Source organism: Scylla paramamosain, unplaced genomic scaffold (assembly GCF_035594125.1).
Source record: "Scylla paramamosain isolate STU-SP2022 unplaced genomic scaffold, ASM3559412v1 Contig16, whole genome shotgun sequence".
In the NCBI taxonomy this organism is placed as follows: Eukaryota; Metazoa; Arthropoda; class Malacostraca; order Decapoda; family Portunidae; genus Scylla; species Scylla paramamosain.
This window is the reverse complement of record NW_026973681.1, coordinates 635,182-649,786: the sequence shown is the minus strand read 5'-3', so window position 1 is coordinate 649,786 and position 14,605 is coordinate 635,182. Positions and strand designations below refer to the sequence as shown.

Here is a 14,605-nt window from a genome sequence, read left to right as displayed (position 1 = left end):
AATGAGTTCTCCGTCATTAAATGAGGCACCCTCGTCCCCGTGTGTTTTATTGGCACACATATCAACATATCAACGACTTGCCACAGCCTCCAAGCTGCCAGAATCACCACTTCACTCTGGTTCTCCACGCTGCCAACACTCCAAGCAGCTTCATGGACTGGGCAAGTTACAAGCATCATCACTCCGTCAACTCCACAACAACACAGGTGACTACTAGTAGTCAGCACAGAACCACTGGTGGGTGGGTCGCCATCACTGGTCACACACACTGCCACCAAAACACTCTTACAATAAGTGGTGGCAAACATCTTTCATACAAGTGGTCACACAAACACAACCGCTGCAGTAATATTATCATTGTCTTATTCCTGTTATGGTCATTATAAGTATTACCATTAATACTATTACCATTATTGATTTTATTATTATTATCAATATTATTATTATTATTATTATTATTATTATTATCATTATTACATTTATTATTATTACCATTGCATCATCATCATCATCATCATCATTGTTGTCATAGGTTGCGGAAAACAGGTGGGAGAAGAAGGCTGCAGACAGGTTAGGCTTCCAAAGCAAAGCGAAACAAAACAACAATGAGGCAGCAAAATAATAAAAAGAAATAGTAATAATGAAAGAATAAAAGAAAAAGAACCTGAAGTATAGCGAGGAAGTGGAACAAGTCAGGAGGGAAGAGAAGTGGAGGGTCGAGGCACAGCTGACGAGGTGGAGGCAGGCGTCACGGCGCTCCTGAGGCACAGCAAAGGAAAGTGTACATAGAGGCAGTGGAACGGGAGGGGGGGAGGGGCAGGGAAAGGCTGGGAGGGTACCATGCTATGTTAATGTATGCTGGTAAACGAGAGTACTGTAACTGTTGTTGTTGTTGTTGTTGTTGTTGTTGTTGTTGTTGTTGCTGTTGTTGGTGTGAGGGTCATTATTATTGTCATTATTACCAGTGTTATTATTGTGGTTGTTGTGGTTGTGGTGGTAGGTCTTAATGAAGTGCATTGTAATGTTCCAGCCTCCCCATTACCTGCTCATGAACAACCATCTCCATTGTCTTTTCTTTCATCCAAGTATTTCCTGACAAATGCAATATTTCCGAGATGGCACCTCCTGCTGCCCTCAACACCTGCTTTATCTCATCTTTCAGTGATAAATTGCACTCTGTTATCACACCGAAAGGCGGGTTCACACTTGCCAATTCGCTGCTGAATTGCCAGCCGCCGCAAGCCACGATAGTCCGCCTGTGGAAATTTTGGTGCCTGGCGGCTGAATTGCCAGCCGCGCCAACAACACCGACAGGTTGGGCTTGTCCAGCCGCGCGCTGCTCTGTTTACCTCAGGTCCTCGGGGGAGTTGTGCATGGTGTGGCGTCCTGAGGCACAAAAGTTGATGTTGGAGCTAATGACGAACCAACAACGTCATCACTGGGACCCAAGACTCTCTCTCTCTCTCTCTCTCTCTCTCTCTCTCTCTCTCTAAAAGAGTAGTATCGCTGCAGAAGGGGCCAAGTTGTCAGTAGTTACCGATCGGTGTTCCTTAGCTGTTGTTAGATAACGCAGCGTCAGTGTGAGGCGTTCACCAGGAGTCACTGCATCCCTCACGTGGGCATCCTCCTTCTTGATAGGCAAGTCACAAGCCGCAGGAGACCACGGTACTGCTCCTTGTTGAGGCCTATCCACTGCCTCATGGTGGCTGGGTCTTGCACGCTCGGCTCAGGCAAAAGAGCGTGGCAGACGCGCCTTCCTTCTCTTCTATTCAGCCAGGGACGTGTGTACAGGCGCCTCCTGTTCCGTTATATCTTCCACTACGCCAAAAGAAATACAATTATCACCGACATTGTTGCTGGAGGAAGAGATCTTGCTGAGTTGGCAAGTTTTTGCCTGCCTTCTCTACTGCCGTGGCTGGCAGTAAACTTTCGGCTGAACACATCCAGCCTCTTGAGGTCGTCATTCTTTACAACAATCAAATATTCGCTTTTACCTTCATTCGCCTTCACCTGATTAGAATTTGTTCCTTTTGCACACACCTTCCTTACTTCTGCTCAGCTTGGTCTCTGTATTTCTCACGTCAATCATCGACCAAGAAAACTGAGAGTATCATGTCCTGGTTCAATACTTTCTTCCTTCTCTCACCACGTTAACCAGTATTCTCAGTCATTCACCACTGTTCTGTCCACCTCCACAATGCAACACTTAACCAGTATTCTCAGTCATTCACTCCTGTTCTGTCCACCTCCACAATGCAACACTTAACCAGTATTCTCAGTCATTCACTCCTGTTCTGTCCACCTCCCCAATGCAACACTTAACCAGTATTCTCAGTCATTCACTCCTGTTCTGTTCACCTCCCCAATGCAACACTTAACCAGTATTCTCAGTCATTCACCACTGTTCTGTCCACCTCCCCAATGCAAGAGTTAACCAGTATTCTCAGTCATTCACCACTGTTCTGTCCACCTCCCCAATGCAAGAGTTAACCAGTATTCTCAGTCATTCACCACTATTCTGTCCACCTCCCCAATGCAAGAGTTAACCAATATTCTTAGTCATTCCTCCCTTTCTCTGGTAAACTCTGGAACTCCCAGCCTGCTTCTGTATTTCCTCCTTCCTGTGACTTGAACTCTTTCAGGAGGGAGGCTTCAACACACTTATCCTTCAATTTTTGACTACCGCTTCTGACTCTATTCGGGGACCGGCACTTCAGTGGGCATTTTTTGTTGATTTATTGCTTTTATTTAATAATGTTGCCCTTGGCCGGTGCACAGATCAAGGAAGCTCCACCCGTGGCCTGTCACCTCCAGCCTTGCTCCACGAGGCGCCGCGCCACCCGCCGCCTACCTCACCAACTCTTGACAGCTGCTGCCAGTGCTGATGAAGCGTTGCCTCACCAGCACGGAAAACAGTGAACAGGTTACTTTTCCAAGGTGTGTCATTAATGAAGTCCATGCATCAGTGTATGTAGGTGGAAAGCTGACAGGTGACAGCATGGCCCACTAACAGACACAGACTGTGGAGTTTCACCTACTCTCAAAAGGCTGTGTTACCTGAAGCTACAGGTTTTCAAGGGAGCTTTTACGACTTGAGTGACAGGTTAACAACATTTCTACATTGTCGACAGGAGAAACGCCCTTGAGAACCCGCCGAGTCACCTCTCTGGCCTTTAAAAACAGTGGTGTTGAGAGGACAGTGTTCAACAAAGAGGTAGCACCACACGTGTAGCGGGCTTGGTGATTCAGTTCACTCAGCACTTCCTCACACGCCTCCACACACCGGATACACAGCCGAGCCTTACACTACAAGCCAATGTACCTGCACGCCGGAATAACACAACGAAATTATATGCACGAATGCTTTGCACACCTCCACAGAACAGCTAGCATGCATATTCTGTTGACAATGGTTCACCTTTGTTACATCTGCCGTCACATTCACCACAGCCTTTTTGCTTGTCTTTGTACAACAATCGCGGTTTTTTTACCTATTGATGATTCATTTACTTATTTCCTTCTCTCACAAGTACATTAGCAGTAATTAAGGCCGTGATGGAACTCTGCAGCTCATCATTGCTCTGTCCAACTTGACTCTTCCCTTTCACTTCGTTCTTTCAAGATAGAAGCTTAAAGTCGTGCCCTAAACCAGATACTGCAACCACATACTGCAACCACATACTGCAACCACATACTCCAACCACATACTGCAAACACATACTGCAACCACATGCTGCAAACACATACTGCAAACACATGCTGCAAACACATACTGCAAATGCGTACTGCAAATGCGTACTACAAAGGCATTAATGAAATCCCAGTCTAGAACTTTTGTATTCACTGATCAGTACTAGCAAACGCTGAAATGTTCTTAGCGATTATATATAGGAATGCTGTTAATTTTATCATAATTCAGAAATAAAAGACGTGGTTCTCAAGTAGGCGAAGCATAATTTATTTTCATGCCGTAATTTCAAAGACAGACTTCTCGCTAGGAAACAAGGAAGAATGCTTTAACCCGGCGGTCTCTTTAACATTTCATTTATTCTCTGCCTAGAAGTTTATACATAACATGTACATAAGAAGTAAGTAGCAGAAGTAAATGGTCACCGACGCATAGGAAATTAGTAACAAAATGGTGTTACTGGAGACAGAAGCGTAGACATGAGTTACTATATATTACAAGAAAGAGAACTAGACGATTAAGACCAAAAAAAACATCACAGTACTTGTAAAAAATACACTGAATTTAATAATGCACAGTAAAATAGTAACAGGACAGTGATAGTGAAGATAGAAGAAAAGTGTTTGCCCTAGCGGTCTCTTGGCGTTGTTTACAAGAACCGTGATGGCGGACAGAAGGGTTCGGTGACCAGTGACACTCTTTCAATTTCCTCCACTCCCAGAACTCAGGTGAGGCAGGGACCGCCGCCCACCCTTGCGCCCCTCCCTCCTCTACCTCCACCCGCGCACACACGCACGCACACACCTGAAATAAGAGAGAAAAGCAGGTGTTTGTTAACCTCCCTCTGTGTGTTTGTGTGTGTGTTTGTCGTGTCAGTGTTCATTGCCTTTATTTCCTTCCTTATTCTGTGTCTGTATGTTTGTCTTCCTTCACTTCATTTACACTCAGCCTTCCTCTTCATCCTCCTCCTCCTCTTCTTCCTCCTCCTCTTCTTCTTGTTCTTGTTCCACGTTACAAAATTCATTAAACAGGGAACCAACACAACTGCAAAGCTAACAGCCTTTGAATCATTATCCGTGCAAGAAATGGCAGACAAAGCAAGATGTAGGGACACATTGTGCACAAGAGTGTCACATAAGTCCGCGCCACCACCACCGCTACTCTCAGACGAAGTGACGCGGGTGTTACGGCTCCTGTGACGCGTCCACTGACAGAGTAACAAGATTGACACATTTTAAACATTAGAAGCGCTCTTAGTGACCCAAGGCTGTGGAGGCTGTGTCACTGGGAGAGGCACAGCAAGCCAAACCAACCTTACCTTAACTCTCTCTCTCTCTCTCTCTCTCTCTCTCTCTCTCTCTCTCTCTCTCTCTCTCTCTCTCTCTCTCTCTCTCTCTCTCTCTCTCTCTCTCTCTCTCTCTCTCTCTCATACATGCATAAACACAACAGCTATAATGAGAGAGAGAGACAGAGAGAGAGAGAGAGAGAGACTGGTATCCTCGCCTGACCTGGTAACACTGCAAGAAAAATACACATCTGGCAATGCAGACCTGCCAGACGCCAGCCAGCCGGGGACCCCACGTCGACACTAGTGCTCTAACCTGACCTAAGTTAACTAAGTCCTAACTAGACTGCATAGACTCAGCTTGCTGTTACACTTGCTGTTGTGCTGTTGTGTGTGAACGGTGACAGATTAACAACATTTCTGCATTATTGACAGGAGAAACACTCTTTTAAAAGGCTGTAGTTGAAGTGACGCAGGTTTTCAAGGGTGTTTTTACAGTTGCAGTGACACATTAACAATATTTCTGCATTACTGACAAGAGAAATGCTTTTAAAAGGCTGTAGTTGAAGTGACGCAGGTTTTCAAGGGTGTTTTTACAGTTGCAGTGACAGATTAACAATATTTCTGCATTACTGACAGGAGAAACACTCTTTTACAAGGCTGTAGTTGAAGTGACGCGGGTTTTCAAGGGTGTTTTTACAGTTGCAGTGACATATTAACAATATTTCTGCATTACTGACAGGAGAAACACTCTTTTAAAAGGCTGTAGTTGAAGTGACGCAGGTTTTCAAGGGTGTTTTTACAGTTGCAGTGACATATTAACAATATTTCTGCATTACTGACAGGAGAAACACTCTTTTAAAAGGTTGTAGTTGAAGTGACGCAGGTTTTCAAGGGTGTTTTTACAGTTGCAGTGACAGATTAACAACATTTCTGCATTACTGACAGGAGAAACGCTTTTAAAAGTCTGTAGTTGAAGTGACAAGGGTTTTCAAGGGTGTTTTTACAGTTGCAGTGACAGATTAACAACATTTCTGCATTACTGACAGGAGAAACACTCTTTTAAAAGGCTGTAGTTGAAGTGACAAGGGTTTTCAAGGGTGTTTTTACAGTTGCAGTGACAGATTAACAACATATCTGCATTACTGACAGGAGAAACACTCTTTTAAAAGGCTGTAGTTGAAGTGACGCAGGTTTTCAAGGGTGTTTTTACAGTTACAGTGACAGATTAACAACATTTCTGCATTACTGACAGGAGAAACACTTTTAAAAGGCTGTAGTTGAAGTGACGCGGGTTTTCAAGGGTGTTTTTACAGTTGCAGTGACAGATTAACAACATTTCTGCATTACTGACAGGAGAAACACTCTTTTAAAAGGCTGTAGTTGAAGTGACAAGGGTTTTCAAGGGTGTTTTTACAGTTGCAGTGACAGATTAACAACATTTCTGCATTACTGACAGGAGAAACACTCTTTTAAAAGGCTGTAGTTGAAGTGACAAGGGTTTTCAAGGGTGTTTTTACAGTTGCAGTGACAGATTAACAACATTTCTGCATTACTGACAGGAGAAACGCTTTTAAAAGTCTGTAGTTGAAGTGACAAGGGTTTTCAAGGGTGTTTTTACAGTTGCAGTGACAGATTAACAACATTTCTGCATTACTGACAGGAGAAACACTCTTGAGAACCAGGTTAACCTTCCCTTTGGCCTGGCATAACAGTTGTGGTGAGAGAGCACAGGGTCCCTTTTGAATGACTGAGAATACTGGTTAACTGGTAGAAGATAGCTAGAGATGCAACACTGCGGTGGTGACAGTGAGAGAGAGAGAGAAAGAGAGAAACTTAGTAATATGATGAATCCTTGCTGTTACTATCATTACTACTACTACTACTACTACTACTACTACTACTATGTAAAGTGTTAATGTTAATAATCTTTTGTGTCTTACAGATATTCAACAAGAAAGGGAAAAGAAGAGAGAGAGAGAGAGAGAGCAAGAGGCACACAGACAGACAGGCAGTGAGAGAGAGAGCGAGAGACAGACAGACAGAGAGAGAGAGAGAGAGCAAAATGGAGGGTGATCTGTGCCCCCTTTCTCTGTCACAGCCAGCAGCCACAGACCTGCCTGATATTGCTCAGTTTTTATCTATTTATATGTCTGAGGAAGAGACATTAGCTCTGCAGGTTTGTATACTACTACTACTACTACTATCACTACTGCCTCTTGACTGACACATTCAAGGAGGGGTCTGGTGGAGGTCTTCAAGTGGCACAGGGGACATGACAAGAGTGACTAAGAGGGGGTCTGGTGGGGGTCTTCAAGTGGCACAGGGGACATGACAAGGGTGACTAGGAGGGGGTCTGGTGGGGGTCTTCAAGTGGCACAGGGGACATGACAAGGGTGACTAAGAGGGGGTCTGGTGGGGGTCTTCAAGTGGCACAGGGGACATGACAAGGGTGACTAGGAGGGGTCTGGTCACTCAGCAAGGAGTTAGGACTGAAAAGCAAGGCCTCCACTGTGCGTGACTTTGTGATGCAGAATAATAGTGTACAGCAATTAATGTATTTGTTGTGCCTCTAAAATATGTCACACAGATTATGTCACTTCATCCCACTCAGTATTTCAACAAGCTTGACATGACGTAACATAACCTAACCTAACCTTACCTAGCATAACATAACCTAACCTAACCTAACTTAACCTAACCTTACCTAACATAACATAACATAACCTAAGCTAACTTAACCTAACCTAATCTAACCTAACCTAAGCTAACCTAACCTAACTTAACTTAACCTAACCTAACTTAACCTAACCTAACTTAACCTAACCTAACTTAACCTAACCTAACCTAACCTAACCTAACTTAACCTAACCTTACCTAACATAACATAACCTAACCTAACCTAACTTAACCTAACCTAACTTAACCTAACCTAACTTAACCTAACCTAACCTAACCTAACTTAAGCTAACCTAACCTAACCTAACCTAACCTAACCTAACTTAAGCTAACCTAACCTAACCTAACCTAACTTAAGCTAACCTAACCTAACCTAACCTAACCTAACCTAACCTAACTTAACCTAACTTAACCTAACCTAACGTAAGCTAACCTAACCTAACCTAACCTAACGTAAGCTAACCTAACCTAACCTAACCTAACCTAACCTAACGTAAGCTAACCTAACCTAACCTAACCTAACCTAACGTAAGCTAACCTAAGCTGTTTTTTTCACACAGGAGGGACGAGTGAGTAGTGTGATGAGCCACAGTGTATTCACAGCCACAGAGCAGCCCACACAGCACACAGAATTGACACCACAGCCAGCACTACCACCACCGCCACCGCCGCCACCACAACAGCAGCAGCAGCAACAACAACAACAACAACAACAACAACAACGGGATCATGATTTCAGTGTCATGTCTCTGGTCTCTCACAGCCCCAATGCAGGTAAACAGTAGTAGTAGTAGTAGTAGTAGTAGTAGTAGTAGTAGTAGTAGTGGTAGTAGTAGTAGTGGTGGTGGTGGTGGTGGTGGTGGTAGTAGTAGTAGTAGTAGTAGTAGTAGTAGTAGTAGTAGTGGTGGTGGTGGTGGTGGTGATGGTAGTAGTAGTAGTAGTAGTAGTAGTAGTAGTAGTAGTAGTAGTACATGAGAACATAAGAAATAAGGGAAGGTGCAAGAAGGGAGCAGGCTTACACGTGGCAGTCCCTCTATGAAACACACCTCCCTATTTCCATCTGTTATCCCCATCCATAAACTTGTCTAATCTTCTCTTAAAGCTCTCTAGTGTCCTACCACTAACTACATGATTACTGAGTCCGTTCCACTCATCTACCACTCTATTTGAGAAACAGTTTTTTCCTATCCTTCCTAAACCTAAATTTTTCAAGCTTGAACCTGTTATCTCTTGTCCTACCCTGGTTGCTGATCCTAAGAATTTTGCTTACATCTCCCTTGTTATAACCCTTATACCACTTAAAGACTTCTATCAGGTCCCCTCTTAACCTACGTCTCTCAAAAGAATATAAATTTAACAGCTTCAACCTCGCCTCGTAAGGAACACTCCTCATCCCCTGTATCCTTTTAGTCATTCTCCTCTGTACTGATTCTAATAGACCTATATCTTTCCTGTAATGTGGGGACCAGAACTGCACCGCGTAGTGTAGATGAGGTCTGACCAGCGCCAAGTATAACTTTAATATTACTTCCGGCCTTCTACTTTTAACACTCCTAAAAATGAATCCTAGTACCCTATTTGCCCTGTTTCTGGCTTCTATGCATTGTTTCCCTAGACGGAGTTAGGTTAGGTTAGGTTAGGTTAGGATAGGTTAGGTTAGGTTAGGTTAGGTTAAGTTAGGTTAGGTTAGGTTAGGTTAGGTTAAGTTAGGTTAGGTTAGGTTAGGTTATGTTATGTTAGGTAAGGTTAGGTTAAGTTAGGTTAGGTTAGGTTAGGTTAGGTTAAGTTAGGTTAGGTTAGGTTATGTTATGTTAGGTAAGGTTAGGTTAAGTTAGGTTAGGTTATGTTATGCTAGGTAAGGTTAGGTTAGGTTAGGTTAGGTTAGGTTAAGTTAGGTTAGGTTAGGTTATGTTATGTTAGGTAAGGTTAGGTTAAGTTAGGTTAGGTTATGTTATGCTAGGTAAGGTTAGGTTAGGTTATGTTACGTCATGTCAAGCTTGTTGAAATACACTGACTGGGATGAAAGTGACATAATCTGTGTGACATAACCTAACCTAACCTAACCTAACCTAATACACTATTTGCCTTGTTTCTGGCTTCTATGCATTGTTTCCCTAGACGGAGTTCAGAGCTAACTACAACCTGGCATATCCTGCATGTTTTCCTGGGTGAAGACAGTTAAAAAATAATCATTCAGAAGTTTACTTATCTCCTCCCCAGAAGTAACCAGCTCCCCATCTGCTGCCTTTAATGGACCTACAGAGTCCTTATTCTTCGTCCTGTATACCCGATAAAATCCCTTGGGGTCTGTCTTCGCCTGGCTGGCTACCTTTAATTCATAATTGCCCTTTGCTTTCCTCGTTAACCTCCTCACTGTTCTAACTAATTCATTGTATTGTGACTTTAACATTTCTTCACCTGCCCTCAATCTCATACTTCTCTTACACCCTATACGCTAAAATCCCTCTCATCCGGCATTCCAGTATCCGGCAGCCTCAAGCATCCGGCACAATTTTCCCCGAGCCTTAAAATCAATAAAAAATCAATGCGTACTCATAAAATCGATAAAAATTCCCACGCGAGGCATACTTTGTCCCCTCGCCACCAGAGCACACTGCTTGGCGCCACCCGCGGCCCACTGCACCGCGTTCACCCAGTGACTCGGCCCCGCGTGTGCACTGTTTATCGCCTGACGCCTTCACCGTGCCTAAAGTTGTAGAAGAGAGGAAGCGTGTTGTGCTTACACTGAAGCAGCCAATCAGATCAGCTGGTCTTTGTTGTGGTAAGATGTGTGAGTGTAGGCTGGTGATCGTGGACATAATTTCACTTCTATTCAAGTATCCGGCATGTCGGCGGTCCCGTTGATGCCGGATAAGAGGGATTTTACCGCATAATGCTTTAACCTAGCAGTCGTCCATTTAGGGTCTTTTTTGTGTGATCTTATTGTCCTATACGGGATATTTCCTGACTGGCCCGTGTGAAATTTATCTACGAAATATTTATACAATTCATCTACATTTACCTCACCCAATCCCCTGATCTTGACCTCTACCGTCCTCTCCACTCCCTCGTCTACTCGCCTCGACCTCACCTCTCTCATTTCAGCATGACCTGACATTCCAACACATTCACACCTGTCTCCCCCTTCCTCACTCCTCCGCCCCTTATGGACACATCTTGCCTCCTGTTGTCCTGCACCCTCGCGCCTCACCTCGCGTCTCACCCTGCCTTATCTCTCTGAACTCCGTCCCTGACCTGACCTGACCCTGCATCCCTTGCCAGTCCAGTCCTTGGAGGTACCTTTTTAATCCCTCAAAGTGTGTTTTCCTAAAGTCAGGTATTTTACTAGTCTTTTTGCTTCTAACAGTTTATTATTCCCATTCTAAATTGTACCTAATTTCCCTATGGTCGTTGTTACCTCCAACTGCTGCCCTCCGACCTCTACCTGCGTGACTCTAGTAGTAGTGGTGGTGGTGATGGTGGTGGTAGTAGCAGTAGTAGTAGTAGTAGTGGTGGTGGTGAGAGAGAGAGAGAGAGAGAGAGAGAGAGAGAGAGAGAGAGAGAGAGATTGGTTTTCAGAGTGGTGGGTAAGTGTATTGGGCTAGAATGCATCTGAAATGGGCTGGATTGGGCTAGAATGGGCTGGATTGGGCCGGAATGGGCTAGAATGGGCTGTATTGGGCTAGAATGGACTGTATTGGGCTGGAATGGGCTAGAATGAGCTGGATTGGGCTAGAATGGATCTGAAATGAGCTGGATTGGGCTAGAATGGGTCTGAAATGGGCTGGATTGGGCTGGAATGGGCTGTATTGGGCTACAATGGACTGTATTGGGCTGGAATGGGCTAGAATGACCTGGATTGAGCTAGAATGGGCTGTATTGTGCTAGAATGGACTGTATTGGGTTGGAATGGGCTAGAATGACCTGGATTGGGCTAGAATGGGCTCGATTGGGCTAAAATGGGCGGGAATGGTCTGGAATGAGTTGGGGTGAGGTAGATTGGGCTGGAATAGGCTAGGATGGGCTGGATTGGGCTGGAATGAGTTGGAGTGAGCTGGATTGGGCTGGAATAGGCTGGGATGGGCTGGATTGGGCTGGAATAGGCTGGATTGGGCTGGAATTAGTTGGAGTGAGCTGGATTGGGCTGGATTGGGCTGGAATAGGCTGGTTTGGGCTGGATTGGGCTACAATGAGGTAAATAATGGGACTGTTTGTCAAGATTGAAAAAAAACATGATTTTTCTTAAAATATAAAAAAAATAATTTATTTGATTTAATTTTTTTTTGTATTAAAGTTATTGTTGCTTTATTTTATTTATTTTTATTTATTTATTTTGTTTTATTTATTTATTTTGTTTTTTGTTTAGTAAGCTTGTGTGAGTGATGAGGCCATGCTGTTGTTGTTGTTATTGTTGTTGTTGTTGTTGTTGTTGTTGTTGTTGTTGTTGTTGTTGTTGTTGTTGTGAAGCAGGCCAGTGTTCGTGACACAACACACTCCATTACACAGTTAACAAACAAATAATTTTTTACATTAAAAAATGACAAATAGCAAAAAGTGTAATCAGATCTGTTATATTAAACTAACTAACTTTGCATTAAAAAATAAATAAATAAATAAATAAACATATAAGCTCATTAAACTTCATAATTAAATTTATTATCATTATTACCAACAAAAAACAAGTTGTGTTTGAGGTGCAAGAGATGCTGGGAGGAGACTGCCAGGGAGGTGATGGGAGAGAGGGAGCCCCATGCTGCTTCACCTTTCCCAGGGTGAGTGCTGGCAGTCTGGCCAGGCGGCGGTGGTGGTGGTGGTGGCGGTGGTGACGCTACCCGGGGACAGGCAGCGTGGTGGTGGTTGGCCTGGTGTCTCTGGCGAGGTGGTGCGGGGCATGGAGGAGGTGCAGGAGGCAGCCCGCCACTGCCCCACTGCTGAGGTGACTGTGGTGCAGTGTGGCGTGGTGCTGGCACGGCACTGCTGCACCACACCACACACCACACCACTGCCACCATCATTTATTTATTTATTTATTTTTGAGTAGACAAGCAAACACATACACACGCCCATAAACACACACACACACACACACACACACACACACACACACATACATACAGACAGACATACAGACAGACAGACGGACACACATGTAAAGTTCAGAGTGCGGGTTGTGATGGTGGCAGTTGTTGGTGTGAATATTGGCGGCAGGACACACCGCTCCACGCATTGCTCCTTCACTAACAACACGAAAGTTTCCAGTGCAAACACTTCTGTTATCAATATTCACACTGTCTCATTTTGCTTCTCAATAAAATGATTGTACAAACACAAATCTTGCTTTTCATTTTCCTTCAGGTGGAAGTGAAAGGCCGCGCTGCACCCTCAGTTACACTAGTGCTCCTCTTATTACCATTACTACTATTATTATTATTATTATTATCATTATTATTATTATTATTATTATTATTATCATTATTATTAACTGTAGGTTGACTTTGTAAGTTTGCTTTAGTCACCGTCAATCTGTTCTTTCTCTTTGAAGACTGCGTTGATGGAAGGGGTGACTGCACCAATGTCACTGCGGGGGACTGCGCTCAAAACTGTGCCACGCTTGACTTTCCTTGGTGACGGAATACACAGAGGGGATGTGCCGCAACATTGCAGCAAAGGCAGGGGAGATGTGGGCACTTATACAGTCATACCAGTGACATAATGGCTGCACCGCTTATTTGGGTGGCTCATGAATAACAAGATAAAGTTAAAAAAAAGCAAAATTTTGTGAGGAAGAGCAAAGGGATTTACGTTGTAGCATTGTTTGAGTGAGCGGTAGAAGACAGCTAGATATGCAACATTGCGGCGGTGAGAGAGAGGCTGAAGACAGTCAGTTAGAGGAGAGGAGTTGATGAGACGAAAAGCATTTGATTCCACCCTGTCTAGAAGAGCAGTATGAGTGGAACCCCCCAGACATGTGAAGCATACTCCATACATGGACGGATAAGGCCCTTGTACAGAGTTAGCAGCTGGGGGGGGATGAGAAAAGCTGGGGGAGACATCTCAGAACACCGAACTTCATAGAAGCTGTTTTAGCTAGAGATGAGATGTGAAGTTTCCAGTTCAGATTATAAGTAAAGGACAGACCGAGGATGTTCAGTGTAGAAGAGGGGGACCATCGAGCGTCATTGAAGAAGAGGGGATAGTTGTCTGGAAGGTTGTGTCGAGTTGATAGATGGAGGAATTGAGTTTTTGAGGCATTGAACAATACCAAGTTTGCTCTGCCCCAATCAGAAATTTTAGAAAGATCAGAAGTCAGGCGTTCTGTGGCTTCCCTGCGTGATATGTTTACCTCCTGAAGGGTTGGACATCTATGAAAAGACGTGGAGAAGTGCAGGGTGGTATCATCAGCGTAGGAGTGGAAAGGACAAGAAGTTTGGTTTAGAAGATCATTAATGAATAATAAGAAGAGATTGGGTGACAGGACAGAACCCTGAGGAACACCACTGTTAATAGTGTCACGAGAGGGCAAGATCATGAAGATACCCAGACTGAGTCCCAGCTGAAGTGGAGGATGACGTCACACTACGTCACCTCGCCGGCCGCCTACCCTGGGGCTCGGGAGTATCACGTGACGTGTAGCAGCCCTGGGATTGGTGGCGGAACAGTTTGGGAGACAGAGTGGCGGGAGAGCACTGGAGAGGGAAGAAAGCCCGCGCGTCGCCGACACTGCCTCCTGTACTTGTATGTGCCTTTGTGAGCTGGAGCGAGGCGTCAAGAAGCCTTCCGAGGGTCGACAAGAGGCCCGGGGTGCCGAGCTACAGCATAGGACTACTGTGTAGTGTGAGCAACGGAGAATAGAGGGCCAGAAGCCGACAAGTGTGTTTTACTATTCGCCTTCTGAGGGGAGCCAGGGGAGAACACGGAGCGCCGCAGGGTAAGTTCACCGTCACGTATGCAGG

At 44.5% G+C, this 14,605-nt stretch overlaps 1 protein-coding gene and 1 long non-coding RNA gene across 4 annotated transcripts; one reads left to right on the top strand and one right to left on the bottom strand.

The window, feature by feature from the left end:
• Positions 1-3,934: 3,934 nt before the first annotated feature.
• Positions 3,935-14,020, bottom strand: LOC135097296 (uncharacterized). The gene is made up of 2 exons (XR_010265575.1): positions 12,415-14,020; positions 3,935-4,492 (listed from the first exon to the last, which is right to left on the bottom strand). It is a non-coding gene; the product is annotated as an uncharacterized LOC135097296 (long non-coding RNA).
• LOC135097294 (protein Tob1-like) lies at positions 4,319-13,333 on the top strand. 3 transcript variants are annotated; one of them, XM_063999098.1, is made up of 4 exons: positions 4,319-4,416; positions 6,919-7,152; positions 8,213-8,426; positions 10,261-10,933. In XM_063999098.1, exons 2-4 carry the CDS (start codon positions 7,039-7,041, stop codon positions 10,515-10,517), a joined length of 585 nt encoding a protein of 194 aa, XP_063855168.1. In that variant the 5' UTR covers positions 4,319-4,416; positions 6,919-7,038; the 3' UTR covers positions 10,518-10,933. The 3 variants fall into 3 exon arrangements, with proteins under 3 accessions (XP_063855168.1, XP_063855170.1, XP_063855169.1); XM_063999100.1 differs by lacking the exon at positions 10,261-10,933 and adding an exon at positions 13,195-13,333 and having other exon boundaries at positions 4,320-4,416; XM_063999099.1 differs by having other exon boundaries at positions 4,373-4,514.
• Positions 14,021-14,605: the final 585 nt, after the last annotated feature.